We start from the raw sequence: 18,394 nt of genomic DNA on the forward strand, positions 1-18,394 counted from the left end.
GGAGGGGAATTTACTGGAAAGATGGTCTGCTCCTTCTATGGATCTTTTTGTTTCTTGTAAATGAATAGGAAGCTTCTTTAGCTGACTATCAAAAATTGGAAGCCAGTTGTTTGCAAAAGAGCATGTAAATATACTCTTATCTTGGTCATTCTTTCCTTCTTTATATTTTTGTTTGTGTTTCTTTTTAAGTGTGTGTGTGTTGTTGTTGTTGTTTGTTTGTTTAATTTGTTTTTTGTTTATTTTTAAAGATAGTTTTAATGTAGCCTAGATAGGTCTAAAGTTGATTGATATGTAGCCAAGGATGATCACTTTCTTATCTCTATCTCTGTAGTGTTAGGATTACAGTCAATAGCCAACATGTCTGGTTTTAAAGGAACTTGTAAAAATATTGAATCTTAATCTGTTGAGATGGCTTAGCAGGTAAAAGGTCTTGTTCTTAATTATAATGACTTGAGTTTGGTTCCTGGAACTACAGTGGGGAAGGAGGAAACTGACTTCTATAAGTTGTCTCTTAGATCCACGTGTGCACCATATGTACATGAATATATAATCATGTGTCTCTAAGAGCTCCTAGCCTAGATCTGTACTTTGTGGTTGTGGTTCATTCTTAAAGTCACTCACAATGTCTAGTTAAAAACCACATGGAGCTTCTCTTTAATATAAACTCTAAATTCATGTTTAATATAAACTTACCAAATTCATCTGAATATTAAGAAAAATAACAGGAAAGTCATCATGAGTCATTAAAAGTTTTATTAATAGTAGTTTTAGGTTATTGATGTTTATACTTAAGAGACTATACCAGCGATTTATATCCAAATATCAAATATGTTTTATAGTCTTCAGCATTCGTTATTATTATAGATTATAGCTTTGTAGGTTTTCAAATACAATTTTCATATTGGAATAGCATATTCATTTTAAAATCTGAATTTTTTTAATAAGATCTCTGTCAGACTTCAGTTTTGTGTGTGTGTGTGTGTGTGTGTGTGTGTGTGTGTGTGTGTGTGTGTGTTTGTTCCATCTTGCCATAGGAACACTGGGATTGCTGACATGGGCTATTTTGCTGGCATTTATGGATTCTAGGGATTCTTTTCAGTTCTTGACACTAGTGAAGTATTCTCTACTGAGTCCACTTTTCAGCCCCCCAATGCCTTTTCTAAAATTAGGACCATTAACATTGTCCTAGTTAGGGTTTTTTGATGTTGTAATAAAACAACATAACCAGAAACAAGTTGGGAAGGAAAAGGTTTATTTCAGCTTAAAACTCTCAGGTCACTCTCCATTGCTTAAAAAAAAAAAGTCAGTGAAGGAGTCTTCTTGCAGAAGCTTAAAGTGGTGCTACTTACAGGCTTGTATTCAATGTCTTTTCCAATTTGCATTCTTATAGCACCCAGGACTGCTGAGTGCCACTGTGTGTCCCTGCCTCAGGGATCTGTGCTCTCTCCTATCTGTGAGTCAAGGAAATACACCACAGGCAACTACAGACCAATTTTGTGAGGTTGAGGTCATTTTCTCAATTGAGGTTCCTTCTTCCAAAATGATTGTAGTCTGTGACATAAAACCAGCCACAAACATTTTCTACTGCCCCAGAAATTTTGTATAATTTATTTTATATTCTTACAGAAGCCTTTATTTGCACATTTTGTTTCAACCTTCTTCATAACCTTTCCTTGATGATATGGGTCTATATGCTTTTAAATACTTGTTCATTGTGTCCATGAGTGCTCATGTACTGTGTATTCCCAGCACACATGTGGAGGCAGAGACAACTTACAGAAGTCAGTTCTCCTTCCACTCTGTAATTCCCAGGAATTGATTTGGTTTGTCATACTTGGTGGCAAATGCTTTTATCTGTTGAGTTATCTTTATATGCTTCTAAAAATCTGCATTTTGGTCTTTGGATATACTTCAGAGGTAGATTTTACCTAACATGTGTGAGGCCTGAGTTTCAACTTCCAGCTTTAACCTCCAGTGCTGTAAGCAACAAGAACCTCCTGCCCCATTTCCTGTTGTAGCATGAATATCTATTCATCTACCCACTATGGACATTGGTGCCATTTTTACTTAAAGTGTTATGGGGAAAAAAAGTACCTGTGACCCTTCTATTTATGTGTGTGTGTGTGTGTGTGTGTGTGTGTGTGTGTGTGTGTGTGTGTGTGTGTGTGTGTGTGGGGGGCAGGTAAATGATAAATGTTACCAGCTCCTGCAAACTCCATGGAGTTCTCTATCTAGAAAGGCCATAGAGTTGAAATATCCTAATTCAGGGTTTCTGGGTTGAAGCAAGTGAATGGAAGTCATGAAGTCCTGAGGTCTTTTTGTTTTGTTTTGTTTTCTCTGTTGGTCTCTGTTCTGAGGAGTTCTGAGAATTCATCTTGAAGCACTGTCCTTGTCTAGTGTTCATCTGAGTAATGAAGTAAAAGCAAGCAGCCTTTCATAGCCTCATACTTTCAGTGTTCGTGCATGGTCTTCCGTGTGGCTATATGCTTCAGTATGAGATTACTGAATATACTAGAGGTGTGCAGATCCTACAGTAGTGGGTCAGAATCTTGTGGTATCCCAAGTAGGTAACTCCAAATACTAATACCAGTCACGAAACTGTGCCTATACCTGTGCATGACTTTTAAAATTTGATTGTAGGTTAGTCTTTTAAAAATAGAATTATTTTGTAGTTTCTAGAAACACATTCAACACGATTGTTTTTATTTGTTTAATTTGGTTTTTGAGAAATCTATCAAATTCAATTTAACACAGTGTATACAGAATTGTAGAATCTTTGTGTATTTCTATATTCAATTTTTATATTGTTAAATGCAATCCTTTTTCTTGTCAAAAACATGACAGGTTAATGTTAGCTTTATAGAATTTAGAACTAATAATTTTCTTGTGTGTTCATCTTTGTCTAGGAAGCATTTTTTGGAAAAGATCTTCTAGATACCAGCAGACAAAACAAGCTGAGTGTAGATAATCTGTCAGAAGATGCAGCTCAGCTTTCATATAAAACAGGTTTCTTGGATCCTTCCTCAGATCCGCTACTGAGTTCATCTTCTGCTTCAGCAAAACCTGGAACTCAGGGTATGTAGATTAATTCACAGGTGTTTTCTTTATGCCACATGCCATTACTTCCTAGTTATTATAACACTCATATAAATACTTCTGTTTGACCTTATGCATTATTCAAATCAATTTTATTAAAATAGAATTTATATTCAGTAAATGCAGCTTTTTTTTAGTGGAAAGTTCTATAGACTTCTCAAAAGATTTGTCAAATTAATAATCACCAAAATTAGTAGTGTGAGAGAAAACTTTTAGTTTATACTTTATCTAGGACAGTATCAGTTACAAAACCCAAAGAAATTCTAATGTGTCAAAAACTGCAAAAAGAATGCCCACAGTTGGGAACTGTTTGTAGATATAGTAATACTTCTCCATACAGTTTCTCTTTACTGACATGTTGTGCCAGTTAATTCATTGTAAAAAGACTCTCCAGTGCCTTACACCATTATAATCCCCTCAGACTGCATGGCTATCAATCATCACTATCAAACATGTCTTCTAGCTGGCCATAGTGGTGCATGCCTTTAATACTAGACTCTGAGAGATTTTAAATGTACATCCCCAGTTATTCTTACATTATTGTTGAACAAATTGCTCTTAGTTAAGAATCACATGTAAATGTAGGAAATGGCACAACTATTAGAAGTCAGGAGACATGTGCATACACACACACACAGAGATATACACACATAATACTATCTACATACATTTGTATAGTGTATTAAAAACATAGTCATGAAGGAGGCTGAAGATGCAGTAGTGTCTTTGGCTATTATACATGAAGCATTGGGTTTGCTCCCCAACACCTCATAAACTGGACCAAGTGGCATGTGCTATATTCCTTTTAAGAAATGGAATCAGGAAATCAAGTTCAAGATATATATACTCTCCTATGTTAAGAGTTCAGAGGCAAAGTGAAGCATGAGATTCCCTGCCTCATTAAGAAAGAAAAGAGAAGAAACATGTGTTTAAGTATTTATACCAAGAGGTTCTAAGAACTTTGTTGGATTCATAAGAGTTATGAGTATGGTGTTTGTCTTTTCTTCTAGACATTTATCAATTGTAGTGTGATGTTATTTTGCCATTTGTTAAACTTTAATTTTATATACTCTTTAGAAGAAACTTTAAGTAGAAATGTACTGAATAATAACTTTAGGTATAAGGTTAAAGTTTTTTTTCACCCAGCAGTGTCCAGTCTTGAAATACAGCTGACTTTCTTGTGCTGTGACTTTTACATCTGAAAATATATGTTCTGATTTCGTGAACTTGTACCCAAAGAGCTTTGTGTCTCTAGGGCTGTCTTAGGACAACCTGTGCAAACGTTTACTTTTTATTTGACTCCCTTGAAATATGTGCAGGCAGTCTTCTCATAGCCATATAAACATATAAACAATTTTATCTACATCATCATTAACGAAGAAAGATGTTCAGTCTTCAGGTTCAAACAAAAATATTTTATGTTGTTCTAAGTACTCACTAGTTCTTCATTTGTTTTTAGCATTGTATAACAACTGGGTATTTTTAAAAAGTATATTTTATAAATATTATGACACGTGACTTGAGTTAAATTGAAGTTACTTGCACTTGGATTTTGTGAGGATAAGATGGGACAGATTTTGATGTAAGTGTTTTTTTTTCCACTAAACTTGTTAAAAGGTGATGATTTTCAGTAAACAGAACTTGGAAGATGAGAATAGCACTCATTTCAAAATATAAATGTATTTTCTTTTTAGTTATTTTTTGCCTTTATATGGAAAGTTTAGTGCTTTTTTGAATATTTTACTTCATGTAACCTATTCAGTCATCAGACAAGGATGCACTTTTTAAAAAATGCTGTTTTTATTGTATGTATTTGGATGTTTTGCTTGAATGTACACCTTTTCATTGTATTTGTAAGTGATGCCTTTGGAGGCCAGAAGAGGGGACAAATCCCCCAAGACTAAAATGCATGTGAGCAGCCACGTGGATGCTAGGAATTGAACCTGGTCCCTATGAAGAGTAGTCAGTGCTTTTACTTGCTGAACCATCTCTCTGGTCTCAGAGATGGACTTTTAAAAACCTAGTCTTTTAAAAATTTATGATATAATTTTATATAGTAGGATTTTATTACTCTAAAACCAGCAAAAGAGCTTATTCAGTAGGTACTTGCCCTATAAGCTAAAGGCAGTGAGTTTGATTTTAGAATCCATGTCAAGGAATTTGGCATGGTTATAGATTGTTGTAATCTTAGCATGGGAAGATGGAGATAGGAAGACACCTCACACTAAAGCCCCAGGGCTCGTTGGCAGCCATATAGTCTACTTAATGCAAGAGCCAGGTGTTCTTAATCTTCTCCCCACCCTCTGGAAGTGAGTGAGCGAGTGTATGTGTGTGTTATTTACTTTTATGTATGTAGATATTTTGCCTGCTTATATGTTTAGTTCACCATGTGTATACTGCCTAAAGAGGCTAGAAGAGGCCATTGGATATTGTGGAACTGAAGTTAATGATTGTTAGCTGCCGTGTGGGGTACTAGGAACTGTACCTGGGTTCCTTGCAAGTGAAAAAAAATGCTCTTAATCATTGAGTCATTTTTCTAGCTCCTGAAGTATTTTTATGCCATTAAAAATATTTTGCCTTTAGTTAAATTAGACTTGAAAGTTTAAAATTACTCAGTGTCTTTAGCTGAGTGGCAAAGGTGATTAAGAGTGATAGCTTTACTAAGAGCTCCACTGTCTTACTGCTTGATAGGTTTGACCCCAAAGTCAACGTCAACTATTTCACCTTTTTTACCGTGCAGTGGTATTTGTATTACCTCCAGTTTACACTGCAAAGGGTTCGCAGCTCTTTTTCTTACCAGTTGTTTTGATTATGTCTTTCAGTAGTCATATACTTCCCCTGAACCTTTACAGTCTAATCTTTACCATATTCTTCAAAACTGTCCTGGCTTGCAGTTATCTGCTACCTTCATTTCTTCAGGCCCTTCAATGTCAGGAAGTCCTCCCTACCCACGACCTTTATAGCTGATTTCCATGTACCTCTGGTGTCTTTTGTTTTATTTAGGTCTTTGTCTTTATCCTTTGTTTTATCAAGGTCTCTAAATCATGGAGAAATAAGAAAAAGAACCAACAATGGAACCAGTCAGGAAAACAATTGGCAAAATTACTTGAATTAGCAGACTTCTGTCAATAGTAATCATAAATAACTGATCCATAACTTACTATGTAGACCAGGGTGGCCTCCAGCTTTAGAGAATCTCTTATTTCTGCTTGTTGCTAAGCTGATTACTCTAGTTTGATTTCTAAGAGCATATAGTTAGTGGAAAGAACCAATTTCTGCAAGCTTTTTTCTGACCTCACACAGACTGAGATGTGTGCATGCTCCTCTCCTTGCCCTATACTAAATGTAATTGAAAAAAGGGAGAGAGAGAATTAACAAACTTTTAACCAAATTAATAACAAATGAGTGGGAGGAAATCCAAAGTAACCAAATTAGTGATGAAAAAGGTGGGGTTTTTGAGGTGGTGTTTCTCTATGTAGTTTTGGCTATTCTGGAACTTGCTTTGTAGACCAGGCTGGCCTCAAATGCAGAGATTCTCCTGCTTCTGCCTCCCAAGTTTTGGGAGTATGCATGACCACATCCCAAATCAATAGAACATTGACAACTTAAACACATCATAGAAAGCAAAGTTCAACATAATCATAAGGATACTAAACATGGACAACCTCAACATTACAAAGTTTTAATAGGAAAATTCTAGTCAAAACACTAGATTTGGTAAATTGAAAGGATTCCCTTTGAAGTCAGTAGCAGGTAAGAGTAAGTCTTTCCCTACTTTTTATTAATGTTATCTTTGACATGCTAAGTAGAGAAACAAAGATAAACAAAAAACAATTAGAAATAGGAAAAACTATTCGTGACTTATCTAATCTATTATTAAAAGACTTACTAGAAAACACTTAGATTTCATACTATCAGCAAAGTAGCAGGAAACAAACTCTACACACAAAGATCAGTAGCTATATACTAATAAGTTTGCTGAGAAGTAAGTTAGGAAACTAGTCCTGTTCACAATAAATTCAAACAAGAATAAACAGCTATCAGCCTAGTAAGGGAGATAAAGGACCTTTACACTAAAGGAAGACATTGGAGACAACACCTGTAAAAGGAAAGATAGCTCATATTTATAGATGAACAGAATTAATATTATCATAATGGCCTTAACTCCCAAAAGTTTACCTTTGCATTGTTTATTAATGAAGTCCCAGGGCAGTTCTTTGAGGAAGAGGAAAGAAATTAACGAAAAGCACAAAGCCCCCAAATCCTCAGCACAGCCAACAGTGTAACTACAACAATGCCGATGTGGAGCTGCCTACCAGAACACAGAACCAGGTCCATAGTATACTGTGGAGCCAGAGCAACAGAAATAAGCTCCTGGCATAAAACACAGGTACATACAACAGAGTGATGGAATATAGCATCCAGAAATCAATCCACTCAGTTACAATTACCTGAGTTTTGACAATTGTCCAAAAACAATGCGGAAGAAAACATCTTCAAGTAATGCTGGGAAATCTGCATATATGCATGTAGATAATGAAACTCAGTTTTCATCTCTCACTGTAGAAGAACTAATTAAAAGTGAATCAAACAACTTATTGTATGAATTGAAATGGTCTATTAGGAAAAAACTTTATAGAGACATAAGCAAGGAAGTTTTTAAAATGACACTAATACAAAAATTTATATACAACAAATAATACTGAATGATATAAAATGGATCTTCATAAAGTAGGAAACACCCAGTGGAGTGAGGAAATAGCTTACAGAGTTAGAGAAAATCTTTGTCAACTATGTATCTGATGGAATTAGCATACAGACTCCATAAACTAAAAGCTGACCCAGCTCCCCACCCCCCAAATCACAAGTGTCAGTCAACAGGGAAATGACTTAGACAGTTTCCAGACTAAGAAATGTCAGTGATCAATAAATACATGAAAAATGTTCAGCATCCTTATCCATCTACAAAATGCAAATTGGCTGAGTATGTTGGCACAGCTATTTAAAATCCAGCACTGGGGAGATAGAGGCCAGCAAACTTCTGTGAGTTCAAGGGCAGACTGGTTTGTATATGAAATCCAGGACAGCAAAAGCTACTTAATAATACCCTGTCTTAAAAAAAAAAAAAAAGAAAAAGAGATGTAGGGCCAGAACTGCAGATTGATGTATGATGACATTCCACCTGTTTTCACCTGGTTTGCTGACAAGGATACAGTAGAAATAGAACTAGAGACTGCTGGCAGAAATGGAAACTAGTCCACCCACTATGGAAATCATCATGGGGGCTTGTGCAGAAACTCAAAAACTAGTATGGGCTCCAACTGTGCCACTACTCAGTATATACTGGGAAGAAATAAAGCCAACTTACAACAGAAAGACTTGTACATTCATGTTAATGTAACCTCATAATACCAAATTTGTGGAAATAGACTGGTGTCCATCAGCAGATGATGACTGTATAAAGAAAACATAAAGCGTGCAGGCATGCATTCAGATACATAAAATGGAGAATAAATGAAACTGGAAATCATATTAAGCAAAATAACTTAAGAGTGAAAAACAAATGTTGCTTCTCTTTCTCAATCCAGAATTTACATTTAGAAAATGCATGCAAGTATATGACATGAAAGTAGGTGGGGTTTATGCAGGGCAAGAAAGGAGTCTAAAACTAGGTGGAGGTGGTTACAAAATTAGACAACAAATCTCTTGTGGAAATAGATTGACCATTACACAACTGTGTCGGTCTGATGCATGTACTTAGCATAAGCAAGAAGATGGGGACAGAAAGTACCAGCTGGTAGGGCAGTGACATGAGCACACAATACATTTTTAATGTGTGCAAAACATAGTACACATACATAAAAATGTTAAAGTAAAAATCATAACTTTGCATGTTAACAAAAATTAAGTAAAGACTTAAAAAAAAAACTGAGTATAATCTATCTGTGGCCAGTCATTTCTAGAAATGTTTTTTCTGCCCATTTTTCATAGGTCCCTCAGGACGTGTTTTATTCCTTACTTCAATGTTATTTGTGAGAAAGTGAGCCCCGTGAGGTCATTTGTTAACAATCCCATCTTGTTCTAGTGTCTTGCACAGTGTCAGTTGGCACAGTTCTTTGGTATTAAAACAGTCTTTTAGTGAACAAATAATGAATATTCAAACAAACAGGAAAGATTTAGTATTAGTGAGGAACCTGGCTTGTGCCTTTCTAGAAATGTCAAAATACTGTTTGTTTTTCATGTTTTTAAATTATCCTGTTTTTTCTAGATATCATTCTTAGTTTTGCCACTAAGTAATGAGTTGCTTTTTATTTTTATTTTATAAGATTTTGATTTTATTTTTTATTACTTAAAGTCTTCATTTTTTATTTCATTTTGTCAAAATACATCAGTCTTGAAAACCATTCTGAATTTTTAATGTCTTATTAATTGAAATATAAATACTTTGTTTTTAATTCTTTGAAGTCATGATGGTCATAATTTTTATCACTGCCGCTTGCCTCAGCTGCTCCTGTGCTCTAGACACTTAGGACATTTAGAATTTTGTGTCTAGGAAAATACTTATTTTTTATATACTTGCTATATTTAGGTACTGCTGATGACCCATTAGCTGATATTTCTGAAGTCTTAAACACAGATGATGACATTCTTGGAATAATCTCAGATGATCTTGCAAAATCAGTTGATCATTCAGGTATACATGCATACTGTTTGCCTGATTTCTGTTCTGTGATTTGAGAGGTGTATAGATGTAGAACATGTTTATTTTTTTCTAGTAACAGAAGTGGGGTTGGTCTTTTGCTTTGTTTAGTTTTTTTGTTGTTTCATTTTGTTTTTGTTTTTGTTTTGGACTGTGTCAAAGAAGCCAGTATTAACCTTCCTTGAAGAGGGGACATAGCAAGTTGGCTCATTTCTGTCACTTTTCTAATTGCATCAGATTTAAGGCATGTTGCCTTAAAGGTCTTGTTGAAGTTTCTTTTTGTGTGTTTTCCTTTACTTTCCACTTCTGTGGTAATCATCCATTTTATTTGGTTTGGGTCTTGTAGGTCTTGATTTATGCACTTTCCAGGTTGGGAGCTCACCCTTCCCTTTGGGTAAGAACTGAGCGGTGGATGGCGCTGACTAGAAGTAGTAGTCTTTCTTAGTAGTGGTCTCAGCTGGAGCAGCCTGAAGTGCATGCGTGGTTATTAGTAGTGCTAATGTGTCACTAATCCAGACTTTGCTTTTCCTTTCTTGTGTACAGCTAAAGCATAGTGCTCTCAATGACTTCCTTAATAATTTTAATGAATGGTTTTGTTCTTACATATTGCATATTATAGTAGTTTATAATATTACCTGAATAATAGTTTCTAATACAAAATTATATAAAATCAGACTAAAATTTAAGACTAATGGCATTAAGAAAATAGGAAGAAAAAGATAATAGGCTACTATTATTGGATGTTATAAGGTGATAAACATGATTTATATTTTTAGAATTTAGCTATAAAATTTCAATTAAATTATTTTAAAAGATTATTAAGCTTTAATACTGAGTGTGCATCTTTGAATTATTTTTGCTAAAACTTACCATTCCTGTTTCAATGTTCCATGATGATACCACTGTTTTCCATGTCAGAGAAGTTATTCGTGAAATGGCCTCTTATGGGAATTTAAAGTTTGCAAATATTGACAAGTTGAAATTAGATTTGTTCTTAAGGAAACAAAATGTATTTAGTCTGATAAAAAGATAACTGTAGGTATCATATAAATTTGTAGGTACATTGTAGCTAAATTTAATAATAGCCTATTGAACATACCACCAGAATCTACTAGTATAGGCTTCATTTACATCGTAGTGCTATGTGTTAATGCATATAAGCAGTATTGGCCATTTTGTGCATGTGCTGGACTCACCTTCTCATTTATTTAACTTGTTCTTTTAGATATTGCCTCGATTGCTGATGATGCTTCCTCTGTGCCTCAGCCAAGTTTCAGTCAGAGTTCACGACCATTAACTGAAGAGCAGCTAGATGGGATCCTCAGTCCTGAGCTAGACAAAATGGTCACAGATGGTAAAATATTTACCCTACATCTAGGCTTTCTAAAAGACTCGAGTAAATATGACTTTCAAAGCTTTTTGCATGCAATTTTATGTTTGGACTTGCCTTAATAATTTTATATTAATTAAATGATATTTTATAAATCATATACTGAATAGGTAATTATTAATATTTTTTTATTTTAGGAGCAATTCTTGGAAAGTTATATAAAATTCCAGGTATGTTTTTATTCTGTTGTTTTACTTTATAAAAAAAATGGCATTCCCCATAGAATGACCCTAATAATTTTCATGTTATTTTTGTGATTATTTTGCCCAGAGCTTGGAGGAAAGGATGTTGAAGACTTGTTTACCGCTGTACTTAGCCCTGCTACCACGCAGCCAGCTCCATTACCACAGCCTCCCCCTCCACCACAGCTATTGCCAATGCACAATCAGGGTATTCTCTTACTTTCTAAGCATGATTTTGTTTGTATGTATATTTGCAGGTGTGTGTGTGAAAGTGTGCACACAAGGTCAGTCTCATGCAGTGCTCCTCAAGTGCCACAATGCCCGACTTTATTTACTTATTAGTGAGTGTGCAGGATGTATGTGCTCAAGCTTGTGTGTGTGCACAAGCAAAAATGCTTTATCATATGCTGTGTGTTTACACCCTGGCATGCACAAAGATACATGTTTATAGCTGTTTAGACACATACATTCTGGTACACATGTGAAAAACAGGACACCTTGCAGGAGTGGGTTTGTTCCTTTCATCATTTTGGTCTTGATCTAACTCAGGTGCTGAGGCTTGGCAGCAAGCAGTTACTTCATTCCCTCATCCTTCTCACTCTCACTGCCTGCAGTCCTAGGTTTCTGTGTTCTTCAAGCTCTTTACTAAATTTGATGTATCTCCCAGCTTTAGCATTGTTCATCACATACATGCACATACACACAACAGTGCCACATATACAAACTTACAGGAAAAACAAACAAAATACTTTGGTAATGATTGAAGAATACTACCTCTGGTTACACTCCTGTCTCCCTGAAACTCTCACATGATTCATCTGGAGAGCAGAACAGATTGTAAGGGTACACTGCCCCTCTTCTTACTCCAGACCCACTGTAACTCAGTGTTTCTTTCTGTTCCATTCATCAACTGCACTCAATGAATTTGGTTTCAGTTTTACTGTTATTTCCTCAGAGGCAAAACATGCTTATCTATATCCTATGTGCTTTAATTTATAGTACAGATATAAATGCTTTCTGAAGTGATTATGATCTCCTCAAAGGCAACTCTAATACTGCTCACAACAGGACCTATGTTCAAAGTCAAGCAGTGGATTTTGCCCACTTTTAAATTTCAGTGAATTTTTTTCCTGGAAATTAGCTTGTTTTGTTTGGCCAAATTTCCTTTACCTACCAGAAACAATTTTCAGTGAAATGTAAGTTAAGACTTTTTTCCTTTCCCAAGAGCTGAAATACAATAGTAAGAATAAAATGTATAGGAGTATTTTGGATGAGAGGTGTAGCACTCTAGCTATTAACTCCCCAGCAAAGGAGTTTAGGAGTCTACAGATGTGCATGTTTGAACAAGGGAGAAAGATAATATGTGTGTGTCCTTTGTTAGTGATTTAGTGTACTAAATTGTGTAATGCAATATTATCTTTTTAAACTTTTACCCCTCTTCATATGAAATTAAATTTATAAATAAATTCTTTTTACTGTCCATTTTGGTGTACACAAAAATGCATAGCATAAATACTGGAATTTTGACCAGTTTAGCTATTAAATGAAAATCTACTTTGAGGTTTGCCATACTAAACATTTAATTTACATTTGGGTAAAACAGTTGGAATAACTATTTCTTGCTTTAATTTAGCGTTTCTCAACCCGTGGGTCATGCCCCTTTGGCAAACCTCTATCTTTAAAAATATTTACATTATGATTCATATTACAGTAGCAAAATTACACTTCTCAAGTAGCAATGAAAATAATTTTATGATTGAGAGTCACCACAGTATGAGGAACCTATTAGAGGGTTGCAGGTTTAGGAAGGTTGAGAACCACTACACTATTGTTTTTTTCATGCTTTTTAAATGATTAAGAATTTGCAGTATTTTTTTCACTATATAAAAGTTTTCTTCATGTATTTTATAATTGAAAGTATCTATTTTAGAGATAAAATCAGTTACAAATATTATTCATGAAGACTTTGGTTATTAGCAAGCTGCACAACTTCATGTTTAATCTTATTTTTAGAAAAAGTTTTGGGATGATTTAAAAGATAATAGCACTGTTAAGTAATTTAAGACAAAAGGTTGAACACCCTTCTTAGCCTATAGGCTATACTATTAAGATTGCAGATTTAAAGTATACAATTGACTTACAGAGAAGAACAATTAAAGCAGAGTTGCAGCTAGATTTCAGTGTTTGTACTTGAAATCATAGTGGTTCTAATTTAAGGGTAAAGTGTGATCATGTAACAGGTATTCAAGAATGAAAATGTTCTCTTTTTCTGACAGACTGTGAAGAGGTATGAGGTAGGTAGATAGTGCCTATGAAGATTGAAGTGGAAGTGGATATTGTTTCTAGGTGGTTGACATCTGTGAATACTGGGCAGAGGCAGTTAAGTCAGCCTTTTCTTACCCATGCTTCTCCCAGCCAAGAAAGACTCATAATGATAAATTGTTTTGAGTTATGTGTTTGCATAGGATTCTGATATCAATATTGAGATCAAATTGAAAATAAGAATTGTAATAATGGAGCTAGAAGGATGGTATAGTGGCTAAAGCAGTTGCTGTACAAATATAAGAACCTGAGTTCAGATAGCCAGCTCCCACATAATAGCTAAGATACATATGGTGGGCCACTAGGCCTACCTTGGATTTCAGCCCTTGGGAAGCAAAACTAGTTGGAGCTAGGGTTTGGGGGGGGTGTCACCAGAAGAATCTCAAGTGTGCAGAATTGGTAAACTCTGGGTTTAGAAAGAGACCCTTATTCAATAAATAGAGAACAGTTCAGGTAGGTATTGGACAACTTTGAACCTCTACATTCTGTATGTACACGTGCACGTGCACGTGCACGTGCGTGTGTGTGTGTGTGTGTGTGTGTGTGTGTGCGCACACGCACACACACACACACACAACACGAACCTGTTCACACAGAACTGTACACATATATAGAAAAAGATTCTAATTAATTTTTGAATGGATATGAAAGAATATTAACAAATATATTAGTCAAGATTTCTTAAAGGATGCATTAAAACCATATGCAGAGGGATACTTTCCTTCTTCCACCATTTTTTTGTGTGTGTTTAGGCAGTGAAATACGTTGGCTTTTATTTTGGTAGAAATGGTACACACACACACACACACACACCTTTTTCTGATTTATAGGCAGTTGCAATTAGTTAACTCCGTAGATAAAAGAATAGATGTTATTTTTCTAGTCTTACAAACTACAGGTTCTAGTATTACAAACTACAATTATGAGATCTTTTTCCTGAAAGAATTATATTAGCAGAGTATAGAATCCTGTGGTATTCACTGAAGTTTAAGCAAGTCTTTGCCTAGCCCATCTGACTTCTATTAGGCATGTGATTACATGTTCCTTGCTATCTTTTCCCCATTTTTGTTTTTATTGTTTGTTTGTTTGGTTAGTTGGTTTGGTTTGGTTGTTTTTTGAGGCAGGGTTTGTCTCTGTAGCCTGGCTAACTGGAACTCACTCAGTAGACCAGGCTGGCCTTGAACTCAGAGATCTGCCTGCCTCTGCCACCCAGATACTGGTATCAAAGGAGTACACCACCACTACCACAGGCTTATATTTTCCATTTTTAAGTCATATAAAAGTGACCAAGGGTAGAGAGAGTGAATGCAAGGATCTCCTGTGGCCTTGTCATTAGAGACAGAATGTAGGATTAATTGGACGGATGACTGCAGTACTTGAGCGATGTCATCTCTGTGACCTGCCTAAGTAACCCCATTAAAAGTGAGTGTTGTTAACAGTAATACAGAATGCTAAAAAGCCTAAGTTTCAAAAAGATTTAGATACAGTAAATGGATGTTTCTTTAGGTAAAAGTCAGTCAAGTGCTTAGAATGGTTCTTTTTACAAACTACTTTCACTTAGGTGTAATAGAGTTTAAGAAAGTGACCCTCTCTTTTTATTGAATATTTTCTTTGCATTTCAAATGTTATCCCCTTTCCTATTTTTCCCATCCAGAAACCCCCTATTTCATTCCCCCCTCCTTCTATGAGGGGGCTCTCCCACATCCCCATCCTGGCATTCCCCTACACTGGGGAATCTAGCCTTCATAGGACCAAGGGCCATTCCTCCCACTGATGTCTGACAAGGCCATTCTCTCTGCTACATAGGCAGCTGGAGCCATGATTTGCTCCATGTGTGCTCTTTGATTGGTGTTTTAGTCCCTCGGAGCTCTGGGGGGTTCTGTTTGGTTGATATTGTTGTTGTTCTTATGGGTTGCAACCCCTTCAGGTCCTTTAGTCCTTTCTCTAAATTCCTCCATTGGGAACCCTGTTCTCAGTCTAATGGTAGGCTGCAGAGCATCTGCCTCTATTTGTCAGGCTCTGGCAGAGCCTCTCAGGAGACTTCCATATTAGGCTCCTATAAGCAAGCACTTCTGGCATCCACAATAGTGTCTGCGTTTGGTGTCTGTATATGGAATGGATCTGACAGATGGGGCAGTCTCTGGATGCCCTTTCCTTTGTCTTTGTATTTCTTCACCCTATTAAGAAGAACTCAAGTATCCACTCTGGTCTTCCTTCTTCTTGAGCTTCATGTGGTCTACGGATTGTATCTTGGGTATTCTGAGCTTTGGGGCTAGTACCCACTTATTGGTGATTACATACCGTGTGTGTGTGTGTGTGTGTGTGTGTGTGTGTGTGTGTGTGTCTGGGTTACCTCACTCAGGATGGTATTTTCTACTATCATCCATTTGCCTAAGAATTCAACTTGTCAGTGTGGTGAACTGAGACAATACTGCTGTCCAGGCTAGTTTGGACTATGTGGCAAGTCCCTATCTCTAAAATTAGTTACATAAGTAACAAAGGAAAGATGCTTTCCCAGTTATTCCTGTAATTTGAAAGTCTTGTTTTTTGCATTTTTTGTCTTGACTGAAGGGGCAAGTAGTGCTTTGAGGTTTTGTGAAGCTACAGAGTTATTATATGTAAGGCTCTACAAAGCAGTACTTAGCACACAGTAAAAGCACCAGGCATGGTGGACTTATTGTAGTATTGCTGATAGATAGCCACAATGGGGAGCTTGTTTTACGCACCAACCTTTTATTTATCCTAATTATCTGGAAGGCATTTAAGCTTGCCTGGCTGCGCTGCTTGTCTATCTATGTGTGTTGGTGTTTTGTCTGCATCTATGTTAGTGTGAAAGTATCAGATTCCCTGGAACTAGAGTTGTATACAGGTGTGATCTGACATGTGGGTGATGGGCATTGAACCCAGGTTATCACATGCAGCCAGTTTTCTTAACTACTGAGCCATCTCTCTAGCCCTCAGTTAAGCCCCTTTAAAGGCACTCGTATAAGACTGTTAGGTGAGTAAAGCTCTGTCTAAATTCAGTTCCTGGAATCCATATCTTAGAAGGTGAAAACCAACTCCTGTACATCTGTTTTCCATGTGGGGAAAAGACAGCTTATTTTAAATAATTTAGACATGTGGATGATCATAGTAGTGATACACTTGATGGTGGGGGGAAACATGAGGATATTTTTCATTTGCCTAGTGTTATAAAAAGAGATAATAAAGTTTTTGTAAAGAGAGCTGAAAATGGTTTTGAGCTGATAATTCAGGTAGTGACAAGACAAAACCAATTCATTGTTTTTGTAACAAATGTGTATTTAATAGTTATTGCATACCAGGAAGTATATGTCCTGAGAACTAAATATACATTGCCTTAATCACTGTTCATAAGAATATCTCCATTTTACAAGTTAAATTAGAAATCAGTTCTGCTTCTAACAAGTCCCAAACATGGAGTTAAAACATAGAGGTTTTGGACTGTAAAAATGTTTATATAATATACTGTATTTAGGGAAGTGTGATTGTTAGAGACCACACTTCAAAACTTTGTAACTAACCTTATCATCCTTTAATCTGTATTATATATAGTATTATTGAAAAAGGACTACTTTAAAATATTATTAAAATATTTTATTTAGAAATATTTAAGCCACTTGTAATTTATGAATATTTGGAAAAATAAATGATTGTTTTTCTTTCTTTAAGATGTTTTTTCCCGGATGCCACTCATGAATGGCCTTATTGGACCCAGTCCTCATCTTCCACATAATTCTTTGCCTCCTGGAAGTGCATTGGGAACTTTCCCTGCTATAGCACAATCCCCTTATACTGATATCAGGTATTTAAACTATCTATGGAAACAAATTATACTACCCCTTGTTCTGTCTCAGTCTTTTAAATTCATGCATGTAGTATTTGTTACATTTACTAAGAATTTGACTTCAAGACTTGAAGCATATTTAAAGCTGTTTGGGAACAGAGCCTAAGGAGAGCAGTACTTGAGCAGTGTTCATAGAAAGTTACTTTGTTCATAAAATGAAAGTGTTTTGTTATTTTTCCAGGGATAAAAGTCCAGCATTTAATGCAATTGCAAGTGATCCTAACAGCTCCTGGGCACCAGCAGCTCCAAGCATGGAAGGAGAAAATGACACCCTGTCAAATGCCCAGAGGAGCACACTGAAGTGGGAGAAAGAGGAGGCTCTTGGTGAGATGGCAACAGTAGCTCCAGTTCTCTACACAAATATTAACTTCCCCAACTTAAAGGAAGAATTTCCAGGTTAGTATTGGATGTGTCGATTTTACTCAGTTTCTTCTCAATGCTATTCCTTTGTTTTGAAATGTACACTAGAAAGTCTTTTTTGTTGTTGTTGTTGTTACTGTCGTTTTTGTTTTGTTTTGTTTTTGGAGATGGGGGTTTCTCTGTGTAGCCCTGGTTTTCCTGGAACTCACATTTGTAGAACAGGCTGGCCTCAAACTCCCATCTGCTGTCTGTGATTAAAGGTGTACACCTCGTGCCCAGCTCACAAGGAAGTCTTTTTGTCATCACATGCTCACCTGCCCTGATAGCCCATGATGAAAGATCCCTGCAGTACTTAGTAACTCTAGGCCTTGTGTTTATTTGAATATTTCCCCAAACTCTTATATTAATGGGATTGTCAGTTTTCCAGGTCCTAGGAGTTCTCAATTATGAGGTAGTTAGTGCTGTATAATTCTTTTTAA

At 36.0% G+C, this 18,394-nt stretch overlaps 1 protein-coding gene across 1 annotated transcript in view; it reads left to right on the top strand.

Moving 5' to 3' along the window:
• The window catches only part of KMT2C (lysine methyltransferase 2C), a gene marked incomplete at its 5' end in the record, with an annotated part of 192,527 nt that overhangs the window by 126,469 nt on the left and 47,664 nt on the right, over positions 1-18,394 (top strand). The window contains 7 exons of the mRNA XM_080936200.1: positions 2,907-3,075; positions 9,686-9,790; positions 11,022-11,150; positions 11,324-11,356; positions 11,457-11,576; positions 17,381-17,513; positions 17,737-17,951. Coding sequence (XP_080792326.1) covers positions 2,907-3,075; positions 9,686-9,790; positions 11,022-11,150; positions 11,324-11,356; positions 11,457-11,576; positions 17,381-17,513; positions 17,737-17,951 — 904 coding nt within the window. The remainder of the gene's footprint in view (positions 1-2,906; positions 3,076-9,685; positions 9,791-11,021; positions 11,151-11,323; positions 11,357-11,456; positions 11,577-17,380; positions 17,514-17,736; positions 17,952-18,394) is intronic.

Source organism: Micromys minutus (assembly GCF_963924665.1).
Source record: "Micromys minutus genome assembly, chromosome: 23".
In the NCBI taxonomy this organism is placed as follows: Eukaryota; Metazoa; Chordata; class Mammalia; order Rodentia; family Muridae; genus Micromys; species Micromys minutus.